Source organism: Hemiscyllium ocellatum, chromosome 14, assembly GCF_020745735.1.
Source record: "Hemiscyllium ocellatum isolate sHemOce1 chromosome 14, sHemOce1.pat.X.cur, whole genome shotgun sequence".
NCBI classification, from domain to species: domain Eukaryota; kingdom Metazoa; phylum Chordata; class Chondrichthyes; order Orectolobiformes; family Hemiscylliidae; genus Hemiscyllium; species Hemiscyllium ocellatum.
The window spans coordinates 33,402,155-33,416,764 of NC_083414.1; the positions used below are offsets into that span (position 1 = coordinate 33,402,155).

The window sequence follows — 14,610 nt, forward strand, 5'->3', positions numbered from 1 at the left end:
GACTCCCCCTCTCCCAAATAATTTCCTAAAAGATGACACGTGTGACCACCCAGTCCTGCAACTAATGGCATTTCCCATCGACAGGTGAAAGGATTCATTTCCTCTGAATCTCAAACGTTATACTAATTATTTAACTGGAAAGGTGAAATAAAAGAAAATCATTTGAAAAGTGTGTTTAGGTGAATTAACATGGATAACCCTTGAAAACAGTTAAGAATAATACTGAGTTAGTGAAAGGATTTTTTGAAACAAACACTACTGCATGGGAATAGACAAACAATAACATTTGGAACTATAGCAGTTTTATTTCCAACATTGAAAATAACTCTCCTCATAAATAGCCATTAAACATTAAGGGGTGGTATAATGATTAAGGTTATTCAATGAACTATAATCAAGTACTGTTCCATAGTCAGACCACCAAAAGCATACAACATAATACACTAGATTAAAGTTATCCACGGTTAAATTAATTGCAATGACATTTTTGTTACTGGCCTGGGTTATATCTATTTTTGCAACATTGTACCGTTATAATTGAAAAAAATCCACTTTGAAATGTACAGCACTTAAGAGATGTTCAATGCATCGCTATAAAGACACGCTGCCAGAAACTGTGGTACCACAGAGACAAATATTGCCCTAACAAGATAGTCACCAAGTTACCATACTTCCCACGTATGCAAGTTCTACGCTAACCCGACACGACAAAAAAAAGTCTCCTGTTTCTTGGGAACGAACGCAACACAAACTATAAACCAATTCAACCCCCAAAAAAATACCCTAACGTTTTATGACATGGGAATGGTGCGGTGCACAAGTGCTGTTTGTAACAATTTTACAACTTAGGTCAGTGCAACATTCCAGGGAACTGAACCACCTTCCTCCCCCACCCACTCCCAAACTGTTCGGGGGTTAGAGGAAGACACACATCCTACAAACATTAGCAATGTCCACTTTGCGTGACATTCTACGGATTTACAAAAGGAAAACAAATTGGACATGTTAGATGACTACAATTGCAGCAAATCCATTAAAATGCAGATTTAGACAAATCTAATCTAAATATAACTTGTAATAAATACAATTTAAATCGCTGATTGTAGACGTATATACAAAGTTGGAATATTAGACACCAATAAACCTTAGTTTGCCCGTAATATATAGTTACCATACCAGCAAGTCCTCCCATTTGCGACCTGCAGTTATATATCTTTTATTTTGGAAACTAAAATATTGCAATGAAAGATGTTCTCTACGTTAATGTCCATCTGTGCTACAGCTCTCCCAGTCTGTGCATTGTGTGGACTTAACTGGTTTAAACACACAGAAACCAGACTGCCACCACAGCGAATATTTTCTGCAAAATAAATACATGGCAAGCCAGGAATTAAACAATGCTTTTAAATATTAGAAGGCGACACAGAAACCCAGGAAACTTCTGTCAAGTTTAAGTCTCGGGGTAGCAAATGAGTGAGCGTCAGCAGAGTTGCCTTTTTAATGAATTTTCTGAAGTGTAAAACTAGATTGACACATTTATATCCGAAATTAGTTCACTTCCAGGTTAGGTGAGGTTGGGTTGGGCTGGGTTGGGGGGTGCAGTCCCTCTCTTTAAAGATCAAGAGTGTTAAGAGCGTTCACGTTGTTTCCGTGTTCGGATCTCAGGGAAAATTTTATCTCGTAAATAGTCAACACCAATCATTCCCTCAGGGCCAGTCTGCACTTGGAGAGAGTTCAAGGCGGGGCCACTCTTGAGTGCACGTTGAGTGTTGATCCTAGTCTCTAGATATTTGATAATTGAGCAGACCCGTCTCCCATTACTTTCTAATTCCATATTAGTCAGTGTTTGGCGTTAAATGCATTTTAAATGGATCTTCTGTAAAGCTTAAAATGTACGTAGTTTTGCAGTTGTCGTTTGATTTGATCAATTTGCTTTCCATTGGCTGAAATATTAAGAGGCAGTTTGCGCTTTGCAGCCCATTCCTAGGAGTCTCGAATTTCTCAAGGTTTCTCTTTCCCTCTGTAGCTACAGGTTTTCTGTGTTTGGAGGGGTACCAGTTATTTGCAAACAAACTGATCGACCACCTCTGTGCATTTTTTGCACTTGACATAGCAGCACCAGTGGAATTTGCAGTGGCAGCGCTCAGTGCGAACCGTCTTGAATTGGTCATAGCCCCGACCACAACACATCAGCGCACAGCCGTCCATGCCCTCCGAGGTCTTGTTGCACAGGCGGCCTTGCGTGCCCAGGGAGCCGGTACTTTCGTTGCGGACACAGTAATCGGGGCTCTGGTCGACATAGACCAGGTCGAGGGTGGTGGGCGGGTTGAAGCGGCTGTTCACCTGTACCAGTTTGCCGCGGCCATTCAGCCTCATGGCTGTGGCGCTGTCGTATTTCTCCTTGAGCGCGTCGCCAACCTTGCGGAAGTCAGCTAACTGTAACCAGCAGGTCTTCAGGCTGCAAGAACCCGACACGCCGTGGCATTTACAGGCCACATCCGCCAAGTTATAGACCATCTGGAAGAAAGAGCAGAGAGGAAGGTGTTAAAATAAAGGGGAAAGCAGAGTTCAAGAAACAGTTCCTTTCCACCGCTTCACAACCCAGGGACTGTGACAGGACTGGCCTGACTCTGTCCCCACCAAACTCCACACACTTTCAGTAGCCCCAACCCTCACCTGGCTGAAAGACTCTGAAACACCTCTACTCCACATCCCCTAGATTCTCACCCCCACCTGCCCACCTTACTCAAGGGTATCCACTCTATCAACACCACATGCTCAGCAGGTCAATTCATGCTGAATATTGATCGGGGGTGGTGGTGAGAGACATATACTGCTTGACCACCCCCACCGACCCCAGAAAAATAGTGAGATGTCGATTGACATCCATTAAAAAAAATCACTGATCCATATAGCAATTCCAAATGGGAGGTGTTGTCAGTACAGAGAGTGGGACTTGTGCCCTTCAGTTGGAGGGGATCACATTCCCAGCAGCTACTAGACGAACCACTTGGTCAGCAGCAGGAGCAGTCTCAAAAGCTCCAAAACTGCACCCCTTCTTCCACAAAACCTGAAGCCCTGACACCATGACCCAAGTATGTCATGAGTTTTGTCTGGGGAAACATCAGCTAGCCCTGAAGAAGTGGTGTGAGGGAGGCACGTTTTGGTGAAAAAGGTGGGTTAGTATCTGGAGGTGATGTCCTCAACACATACAGTACAGGACAGCCCTTGAAGTACACATGCATGTTCTTTTCCATTTTTTAAAGCAATCTAGTTAAAAGGACATACCCATTCCAGCCAGAGCCCAGGCAAAAAGACCGTTGATTTAAGAATGCAAACATAATATCACATGAAAGAAGTGAAACTATCACTGTATTCTAACAGATGAAAGGCTTAGCAGACAATCAATTTTTCAATGTATAATTTCAGTTACATCACAGTGTAAATTTTTGCTATAAATTCTGTGTTACGATTGAGCCCTCCACTATCACCTGATGGAGGGTCGCTCCAAAAGCTAGTGTGCTTCCAATTAAACCTGTTGGACTATAACCTGGCGCTGTGTGATTTTTAACATAATATCTGGTTTCTTAACATGCCCAACTGGCCATTAATAGCTTTTCAAAAATGATGTGTGTCAATTGCTTTATGGGGGAGGGGTCAGGGGCAAGCTGAAAAGCAGTGGACTAACCACCCATCATATTTTATGTACTGCACCTCCACCCCCTGGCCAAAAACAGACCGGGCAGAGGACTGCAAAATTCAGACCCAAAGAAACATACTTCGTATGTAAAATTCTTACCTATTCTCTGTCACCTCAGTCCTACTGACTTTCAGACAGATCCAGTCCTACAGACTTTGACACTCAGGAGATAGGTATTTAAAATTCCCAGAATCCTCTGAAAACTGAATTCAAACTGCAATTCTGACTGACACAACTCATACTGTCATAAGTTTTATACACGGCTCAGTATTTGGCACCCTCAAGATGTCTAATGTCTCATTTAGTCTTCACAGAGCAAAAAATTATGAAAATCCAAAAATGCACTTCTTTATTGCAGTAATATTGATTGTGTTTTTAAAAATACTTTGATTAGTATTCTAGAAACTTGACTAAACCTAATTTGTCACAATTACTGCCATAGATTAAAATAGTTCACGCACCAACCTAAAATAATTTTTTTTACATAATAATGAATGAACTTTAAATCCAAAAGGAAGAAAGTCGATTAATACCAGCTCTTCAAATTAGAAGTTAGTTGACCAATGCTTCTACTGAATCTCCTTCCAGCTCCTCAACATGTTTTAATACTTCGACAGAATCTACTTTGCCTGGGTTGATTATTTCAGAACATGGCCATCAACTCAAGATTCAAATAGGTCCAAGTGGGAGATTACCTAAAGTCACTGCAGTGAACAGTAACTGGAAATATAGATCCAGTAGTTTGAAATCTGATAGGAATCTACATTTTAACAATCAGTGTTAGCTCACTAAAACAGACGAGGTGCTGCATGAATGCATACACCAGTCAAATCATGTTGCATTACATTCGAAAGTAATGCACAGTATTGAACTGATACTGTGTTAATCACAAGGCTAACTTCCATTATTACGTTATGTCCCTGAAATTCACATTCAACAGAGGAGAGTCGTGCCAAAGCATGAAAACAAGTACCTATCTCAGGAGGGAGCAAGGAAGAGTGATGTTATTAATGATTTCTTTAAAGCAGAAGCCTGATTAATTGACTAGTCAGTGATAAATTCCAAGGGGAACTGCAATTGCACTTTTAGATCGACAACAATACGGTTTTAAAGCTGCAATACTGCTGGGTAGAAAAATTACTGAAACAGGAACAGTTGCCAAGAGCTGAATGACAAAAACACTGCTGCCTGCATCTATATTAGCTGAATGAGCTTTGCTTCTACTGACATTTATGGTCATTTTTTCAGTTATTCCCAACCAACAGAAATTATTTACAACAATAGTGATGTTGTTGTTCAAGGAACAACTTTAAAACAGTTGCATATGCACAATTCAGTATATTTAATACAAAAAAACCCACAATACAAATAACTATTGTGTAAATTGATTATAGAAATTAGGCTCTTGTGGAAATATTTAGATAGCAGAGATTTCTGGTGGTCCTTTGGTCAACATACCTCCCACTACCAATGACAAGAAACACTTCATTTATTTGCTGTTTGTGAGACCTGGCTATCTGTGAGCTGGTTGTTATGTTTACTATGATTAGATATCAAAAGTAATTTATTTATTGTGAAACACTTTGCAGCATCCTGAGGGAAATGTTAAAATGGTCGATTAATACAGGTTTTCAACAGCAAGGGGAATAATAGTCGGCACCGGAGAACCACTTCAGCAAACTGCTCGTGAAAAGAAATGGGCCTCAAAGTTTTCAAGCATACTAGATTAAAACATTTCATGAAAACATTAGCTGTATCTAGATAATGCACTTTCCTGCTTGTTTAGAAAAAAAAGTGCTTTGATTAGTAAACCAGCTGGAACTTTCTTGAATGGAAATTGAACCAGAATTAATACAAATAATGAGTCACAGTGCGGTACTACAGAGGTAGATCAGCTGCAGCAGGACCAATTTTTTGCAAATCAAGGGAATAGTTATACTTTACTCTCATTCATTCTACATGTTTTGCATAGCTGTACTCCTAAGCCTAGGAAGACACGAGGAGGTCCAGTGACAAAAAAGTACAAATTTTTCTTGAATATTATATCCCCAGGATATAACTTCTATGAGGAAAGAGTAAACAATGGAAATGGTCTTAACCATAATTAAAATGAAATTAGAAAGTTCAGTATTCGTAGACTCAGAGCATGGAAAAATACAAAATTAAGGTGCTTAGTGGATACATCAAGCACTGTCTTTCAGTCAAATGATACCCAGTCTGGAGTGATATTTAAAACATTTGAAAACTGAATTAACTTTCAGGTTGTCTCCCTTCTCCTTGTTGGAGAATCTGTGGAAAGGCTGGACTCCCACAATTCATTGCTCAAATTAAGGTGGACAAGGAGGAAATTATTTTATGCCTGATTGTTTTATATGCTATTACTTTATTTCTATGCTATTACTTATCACTTTGTGCAATTCTTTTTTGCCATAACACGGACATACCTAAATTTCAATTGCCCCAAGTCACAGTGAAAAGAACAAATGTGGCTCATTTCAAAATTATGTATTATTCTCAAAATAAGAAGAGAATTTACAAAGGAACAAAAGACTAAACGAGTGGCAGATAGAGTTAAACATTGGAAAGTGTGAGTTCACCCACTTCAGATTGTGAAAGAAAAATTGTAATAATTTCTTAAGGATCAAAAAATATGATTTATGAAGGAGAAAAAAGGAACTCAGTATGTATATACACAAATCATGAAAGCTAGTGCACAGGTGCTAAAATGCCAATTAAACATTGGCCTTTATTTCATGTGAATTGGAAGACAAAAGTAATGAATCAATGCTTCAGTTTTATAGAACTTTGGTCATACCCCACCTTGACCACTGATTTTAGTTATCATAAGTGTTAGGTCAGGCTTTGCTATAGTGATGCATCTCACAAACCTGTTACTTTGACCTGTTTTTTTCTGGGTTTTTTACCTGCAGATTTCTGGAAAGACTAACTGATAATAGTGGAAAAAAAGAACCAAGTACCTTAATGAATAATAGGATGATTGCTGAACCTCTTTAACCAATGAGATTTAAAGACTGATGTAAAAACAAAGGAAAGGGCTGAGAAGGAGGGTGAATTAGATTGGGAGAATTCCATGTCATGAATGTTTTTAACAAAACAAAGAAAACTTGCATTGGAAGAGAGGAAAAAGAGATTAAAAGGAAAAATTAAAAGTAATACAATGTTTAAAATACCTTAGAAGTTAAAACAAATTGTAGTTTCAGTAAATGAGATTCCATGCTTATAACTGTTTACCTCCTCGGTAAGAGGTTGACTTGGCAATCATTAACAATTATGACAACATTATGAGGCTGCTTTGCTATGAATTATTAGGCTTAAATTTCTCTGATGAGTTATTAGGCAATTAACAGAGAAATGCAGAAAATTTATCAAAAGCATCATCCAAAATATGCTATTTTTGAAAGCTTACTGTGGTGCAGTGTAAATCATGCAATAAATAGTTCTCCAGGAATCACTTACTAGTTCAACCCCCATTATAGTTTTAGCAAAACCTGACCCATTGATTTTGGAGGACAGCAGCACAGATTCATTGAAATGAAAGCCAGACTTAAAGGATTAAATTATAAGGACAGGTTGTATAAACTTGCTTGCATATCCTTGAGGTTTGATGGTTGAATTATGGCCTAAGAAAAGTTTTGAATTATAAACAAGTTCAATAAGTTTATATTTTGGATAGTAAATTGGCACCATATCCATTCCTCGTCCCAACATATAAAATTATATCATCAAGACTAAATCTTTAATTATTAACCAATTTAGCTGTATAATGAAAAACTGAAGAACAAAATGTAAAGCAATTGTTCCCTGAACTTCAAACAGGTTGTAATCACTGCAGGACAAACCTGCTTATATTGTAAGTAGATCACATCTTGCCCAAATATGAAAATGCTCAGATCGATCTGGCTGTCCTTGTGATGTAAATTTGTCAATCTTAACCTATGCTATTCATTAGACTTCAGAGGTTTTATTTTCACAGAGCTATATTTCCAAATATAAACAGTTGTTATTACAATGTTTAAATATTTATTTCATTTGTCTAAAGTCTAAATCTCAATAAAATTGCACTTCAGATTCAAGTATTCAAGCATTACTGGGTAAACTGATTTTTTTTAAAGTGGTTAGCCTCTGTAGACTGAAACATCCTCAGATCTACTGACAGTTTAAAGACCGACACTTTAAAAATAACATCTTGCCCAGTTTCTCTACTGGACATGGAATAATTACTAGCTGTACAGCTGTGAGTCAAATATCTAATGAAGCTGCAATTCTTGACTTTTGTGAAAATTCTAAATACCCAAGCTGCATTCTGCTCCTTCCAAAATGTCTGTATATCTCTCTGGGGACACAATTAATGCTGCTTCACAATCCATCATGAGAAATTGCGCTTCTGAAAAGATGTAACATAACTTAATCATTTTTTTTAATTCTGAAACACCAGTCTATTTGCCAATTGGGGCTATATGCTTGCAAGTGGTGATTTTAGCTAATGTATGAACTTAGTACCTCTCCTTTGCTAGGTCAACACAACTGTTGTAACTATTAAGCTTGCAAGTTTAATAATTTCCAATCGGTAAAATTATTACATTTCTTGAAAAAAGAGCTGCACATGGACCATTTATGTCCTTGTGCTTGGATAGTTGATGAGAATGGATTCCAAATGCTTGATTTATGAACACTGCATTACATCCCTGGGAATACTACAGGGAATTAAAAAGAAGCAAATTGTTTCCATTGCTCCTGGAGTTCATATTTACTGTGCTACCAGAGCTCCCACTTATCATTTAAAAGTTTCATTAAACTGAGTTTTGTACCCAGATAAAGCACCTCAGTTTGATCAAATTGCAGTATCCAACAACTAATATGTAAAAATTCAACATCCATCACTTGTGTCAATCATTAGGAATTTGGAACTGCAAAATGTCAACATTAATAGAGAGCAGATTTGTGTTCTCTTTGCAAGCAGCAAAGTTGAATTAATGTTGTAACTTTATATTAAATACAGAAGAGGTCTCATCATACTGGATTGAGGAGGTTATAATAATAGCTTTCATATAATACATGTAAATCAAACATTGTCTTCTGTCGCTTATCACATTTATGAGTACTTTGCCAAACTCGTGTTATTGAAGGCAGAAATTTGGTATTAATGCAAGTATTCACTTCTATTTGCAAGTACAATAAAGAGTCCTGAATATCGATCAATGTGATATCATACTGAGTTACAATGGATTCACCATCAATTCAGGTATCTCCAGATTTTGGTGAGAACGTCTTGGCTGTGGATGCTCAATCATTGAGTGTATTCAAGAGAGAAATTGAAAGATTGTTAGATACTAATGACATTATGGGATACGGTGACGGCAGAGGAAAAAATGATGATGAGGTATATGATCAGCTATGAACTAGAATGGCAGAACAGGCTTGAATGCTGCATGGCTTACATCTGCCCCTATGTTTCTAAGTCCATTGGAAGTCAATGACCCCTGATGAAGTGCTTTGTCAGGGTCCTTGAGAGAAGAAAATTGAATATAGCTGCAATATATCCACACTGTGAAATTTCTCAATGAGATTTATTATCTAAAATAACATATTATGCATTATTAATTGCATTAAAAATGGGTGTAGGCCAGAACCCACTGGACTCTAATCAAACATTAATCATTATCCTCAGGAAAGGAAAAACTGGAGATAATTCAAGAATATTCTACCTGTTCAAATTTTAATTTCTTATTTATTTTATACACAGATCTTAGCTAGCTTTGATTTATTTCTTAACCAATAAATGCTTCTAAATTAGCATTCAATATTGCTTATATTGAATTTTGAAGATGTGAGGAAACCGAATTTGAAATAATAATTTCTGCCTTAAGTGACGGATCACATGGAAAGTAGCTTATTCAGATTTTGTTTGGAACTGCAAGGGGTTCTGAAAAACGATGACATTTCTTCTGACAAATTCCATTCTATTTGAAGATTGGACATGTAACTTAAGATTTGTTTTGTGAATTGGTAATCTTTCAATAATCAGGGGTTTCATTCCCATTCCCCAAACTCCACCCCCAGACACTTCCGGAAGCTCATAAACAGCAATAAGAAAGAAATTACAATAGTTACTGCTATATATTCATTGTTTGGAAGAGCAAACAAAACACTCTTTTGCTATTTTCCAATGCCTCATTGAAAAGGAGCTCAGGTTATTTCATTTACAGGAACATTGAAATGTTTATATATTTTATATGTGCATGAGATATAAAGCATATATAACATATATTCTATTAAAGCTACCATTATCCAGAATGGATGAGCTCTCTTATGTCCCAGATATAACGCTACAACAACCTTGCTGTAGCTTGTACCGAATAGAAAATTAATTAAACTCAAGGAATCTAAGAATACAATCCAATTAAAGGGTTGAGATGACCTAAACCATGAAAGAAAATCTCAAACCATCTTAGTCTTTTAAAGCAATCTTAATTTTAACTCTTACAAAACCTTACTTATTTGCATATTTCAAATGACTACAACTATGTCTGAGGTGGCACAGTGGTTAGCCCTGCTGCCTCACAGCGCCAGAGACCCGGGTTCAATTCCCACCTCAGGCGACTGACTGTGTGGAGTTTGCACATTCTCCCCGTGTCTGCGTGGGTTTCCTCCGGGTGATCCGGTTTCCTCCCACAGTCCAAAGATGTGCAGGTTAGGTGAATTGGCCATGCTAAATTACCCGTAGTGTTAGGTGAAGGGGTAAATGTAGGGGTATGGGTGGGTTGCACTTTGGCGGGTCGGTGTGGACTTGTTGGGCCAAAGGGCCTGTTTCCACACTGTAAGTAATCTAATCTAAACTAGGAGATAGTGAGGACTGCAGATGGTGAAAATGTGGTGCTGGATAAAGCACAGCAGATCAGGTAGCATCTGAGGAGCAAAACAGTCAATGTTTCAGGCCCAGTTCTGATGAAGGGTTATGCCAAAACATCACTCTCCCACTCCTCAGATGCTGCATGACCTGCTGTGCTTTATCCAGCACCATACTTTATCGACATATGACTGCAACTGCCAATTAGGGTATTTGTCAGTTACAAACTTTTTTTTTATTGTAGTTACAAAGCAATTAAAAGAAATCTACACATGAGCCATTTCTACTCATTGGCTGGAAATACAATTTTCAATTGACTCAGTATCGCCGTTACACTATTGGACAAAAGGACTTCACACAAACTTTGATGTTATTACACAACTATCATACAATACAATTTCACTCCACAAGTCCCAAAAGCAATATCAACTTTAGCAATAATAACTTATTGATTAACTGAATATACTAGTAAGTTTGGGCTGCTTTGAAAAAAATACTTAAAATGACTGTCTGAAGTTTCAGATAAAGGCTAACTCCTATAAATACTCAAGACATTATTATACTTTAGTGTGTTATATTATTCAATAGAGAAGCATTTTGCCACTTAATGATAGATAGTAAAAATTACAGATCTGGAATATAGGGGTTAATTTTTCAAATGTTTGCTTCAGGCAGGAATCATCAACACTTCAGGATGTGAGAATCGCTGGCGTGACATTTATTGCTCTTCCCTAGATAGCTTGATAAAGGTGGCAATTGATCACTTTCTTGAGCCTGTGGTGAAAATATATTTTGTAGTAATTGGTGCAATTGAGTTACTTGGTAGACAATTTCAAAAAATAAGGTGTCAACCAAGTTGGTATGGGACAGAACTTACAGGCAAACCAGATGAGAATTGTGGGTTATCTTGCCTAAAGAATACTAGTGAATCAGTCCACCATATTAAACTATATTTTTTCTCTGATTTGCAGATGTTAAAAATCCAAATTCTCAAATGGCTTCTGGAATTTGAACTTATGTTCTTTGAATCATTACTCCAGATTCCTGGATTGCTAATCTGCCGGGGTACATTTTATGCAGGGAGAAAATCTTATGTAGGAAATCTTATGCATGATCTCTATGATTTCCATCCAGAATGGTCATGAAATCATTGAACTTATATCCATAATATCCCAATAAGCATTCCTGATCATTGAGCATGTGAAAAGAGAGTGTCAATTAACATTTTGTGCATATCTTTCTTTTCAAATTATTATTTTGTTCAAAATCTTATCTTCCAACCTATTAGAAATCAGAGGCCTAAGAAGTTTAATTGTGACATAGTGATACAAACAGGCGCAGAAATGAGAAGTACTAGTCTTTTGTCACTGACAAGTTTCTAATCATTGGCCTTACCAGTGTAATAAAACTTTAAATAAGTATTAGAATAGGAAGAAAAGCATGATGTCAATGGATACAGTTTTTTGAAAAAAAGTGACTATTATGACAGCTCACTCAAGTAAGCCTAGAGTTTACTTTATTAGCATTGGACCATATCTCACTACCAAGGATTATGCCTGTCATTGTCAGCTTCAGACTCAATTTTTAGACAGCTGGCTATATGCATTAGTGCCCATGGAGACAAACTATAAACTATTTGCAACAGATGACAGGGAAATGTAAAAACATTTGTAATGTTCCATATGTTTAAATTTGAGCAAATTCTGTTCCTGCCAAAATCAATTCATGTTTCTCTACATTTAAGAGCAATCAAAGCAGGGAGCTCAAGCCAGTGAAGAAGCTGTTGCATTTTAATAGTCTGCTCCGATTTTGCTCATTAGAAATTAACAACTGACAGGGCTGTATTAATTTCTATGGTTAGGTCTTGGAATCCATAGAACACTGCTGCATCTTTTATGGAATGTGTAGGCTTGTTTTATAATTTATCCTGTTGAACCTATTTCTTCTATATTCCTACCCTAAGTTGTACATTAACCATTATTGGGAATAGCTGAATCAGACTTCTGAGTATAAGAATGTAGATAAAGTCATTGAAATGATGATCTTTGTGAAATTGTAAAAATCTCTGAGATTATTTAAATTAGTATTATTTAATCTCACACTCAGGCAGAGAAATTAAAGGCCCACAACTGACCATACTTTATACTTAAATTGGCAAAAAACTTTCATTTATACAATGGTCTGAAAATGTGAATGCTGAAAACCAAAAAGAGATGCTAATTATTTTACTTCCATAAAAGAATCCTGTCTCAACACAGGAAAAAGCAAGTTTCAAGGAGGGGCAGAGTAGATGAAGTTTTACTCTGCATCTGGCTATGCTAAGCTGACCTAAGAGGGTCCAGTAGCAAAGTTGTTATGTTACTGAATTAGTAAACCAGAGACCTGAACTAATGATCCAGAACATGATCTCAGGTCCTACACACAAGCTGGGGAATTTAATTTTAATTAAATAAATCCAGTCTAAAAAGCCAACCTTAGGAATGGTGACAATTAAACTACCAAATTACTAAAAATCCATCTAGTTTGCTAATGTCTCTTTAGAGAAGAAAATCTGCCATCCTCACCTGAACAAATCCATATTTGATTATAGACCCAAATAAATTTGTTGATTTTTTTAATTGTTCATACAAACAAATTCTGCTGCTATATAAATTAGCAGCATAATAGAATGCCAATTATGAAAGTTTATTAGAGGTATTTACTATGTTATGGATATAGTAAAACATTTATTCAAAATTTCTGAATATCATTTGATGTTATTTTTCTCTCATTTTCCACGTATGCTAACCTAGGTATTCCTCGATTTGATGTGCAGCTTCTAACATGGGGGCAACAGTGACAACAAATTTGCAGACAGCAAGATGCATCAACCTGTTAGTGAGACCTGTTTCAGGTGGTGTTATTTCTGGGAGAGATTTTAGCCAAAGAACTGGAGAAATCATTGTTCTTTGGCTAATGCTATCTGATCTCATGCAACTACCTTCACCTCTAAAATTAACAGGAGAACAATGTCTGACTTCTCAGCTGAAGGACAGCACATCTGACAATGTAACATTACCTCAATATCTCACTGAAGTCTCACCCCACAAATGGGGAGTGAACTTTTTAATCTCTTGGCTCACAGGCTATACATGGAGTTTAATTGATACTTTGAGATATTGTAAAATTGGTCACAAGTAATTGTGGAACAAAAGCTATATACAGCTAATTTTAAAAGTGAAATCGCAAAGGGAAAGAAAAACTATATGAATATCTCTTCAATCTACTAATATACATTAATGTTCAATAAATTCAAAGAAGATAATATCACTTTACCCTTCTTCCAGCCTCATTGTTATGAAGATTCATGAATGTCCTGGCACTATCATACGTTCCTTTCTGATAGATCTTCTCCCTCTCCCTGGCATCCACAAATTCCTTTGCAAATCGGTAGCCATATTCTACATTATCTCCACAGCCACCCCATAGCCAATCACGTGGTAAATCCTTGGGCCGTGCAGCACGACTGCAGCCACATGTAGCCAGCTCCCCTTCACGACAAGCACGGCTGATTGCATGCACCACTCCAGCTGCTGAGATCCCATAGGTGAACGCAGTCTCTCGGCTTCCTAGTGGGAATAATAAAAGGCTTCAATACAGCAGGGTAAATCAATCAACATTTCTTTTTAAAAACACGCACATTCAAGATCAGTCTGGTAATAATTCCGGCATATTATCATGGGTTATTGTGGAAGACCCAGAAGGCCCTCAGTTATTGGGAAAATGAAGTAATTGTGTTTATTACATGCTATACAAACAAAGGTGAAAACTCTTTCCATGTCAAAGCTATACGACACAGATGACTGTCTCAAATAATTACAGTGTGTCCCTGCATTATATTAAAGAATATGTAGATTATTTCTATAGAATTAGCACATAATATTCTAACCTAGATCTTCTTGGTGAATTAAAGAAAAACAAATTGAAAATAAAATCTTAACGTAGTTTCTTGCAACTTTGCTCTAAAATTAATTTGAAAACTCCAACCATTGTATATATAGTT

General features: G+C 37.0%; 1 protein-coding gene across 2 annotated transcripts in view; it reads right to left on the reverse strand.

Annotated features, from left to right (window-relative positions):
- Positions 1 to 310: 310 nt before the first annotated feature.
- wnt5a (wingless-type MMTV integration site family, member 5a) overlaps positions 311 to 14,610 on the reverse strand; it is a 28,901-nt gene continuing 14,601 nt past the window's right edge. For both annotated transcript variants that reach the window (XM_060835587.1, XM_060835588.1), the window contains exons 4-5: positions 13,884 to 14,176; positions 311 to 2,517 (exon numbers count right to left, since the gene is read on the reverse strand). In XM_060835587.1, coding sequence (XP_060691570.1) covers positions 2,059 to 2,517; positions 13,884 to 14,176 — 752 coding nt within the window. In that variant the 3' untranslated portion in view covers positions 311 to 2,058. The remainder of the gene's footprint in view (positions 2,518 to 13,883; positions 14,177 to 14,610) is intronic.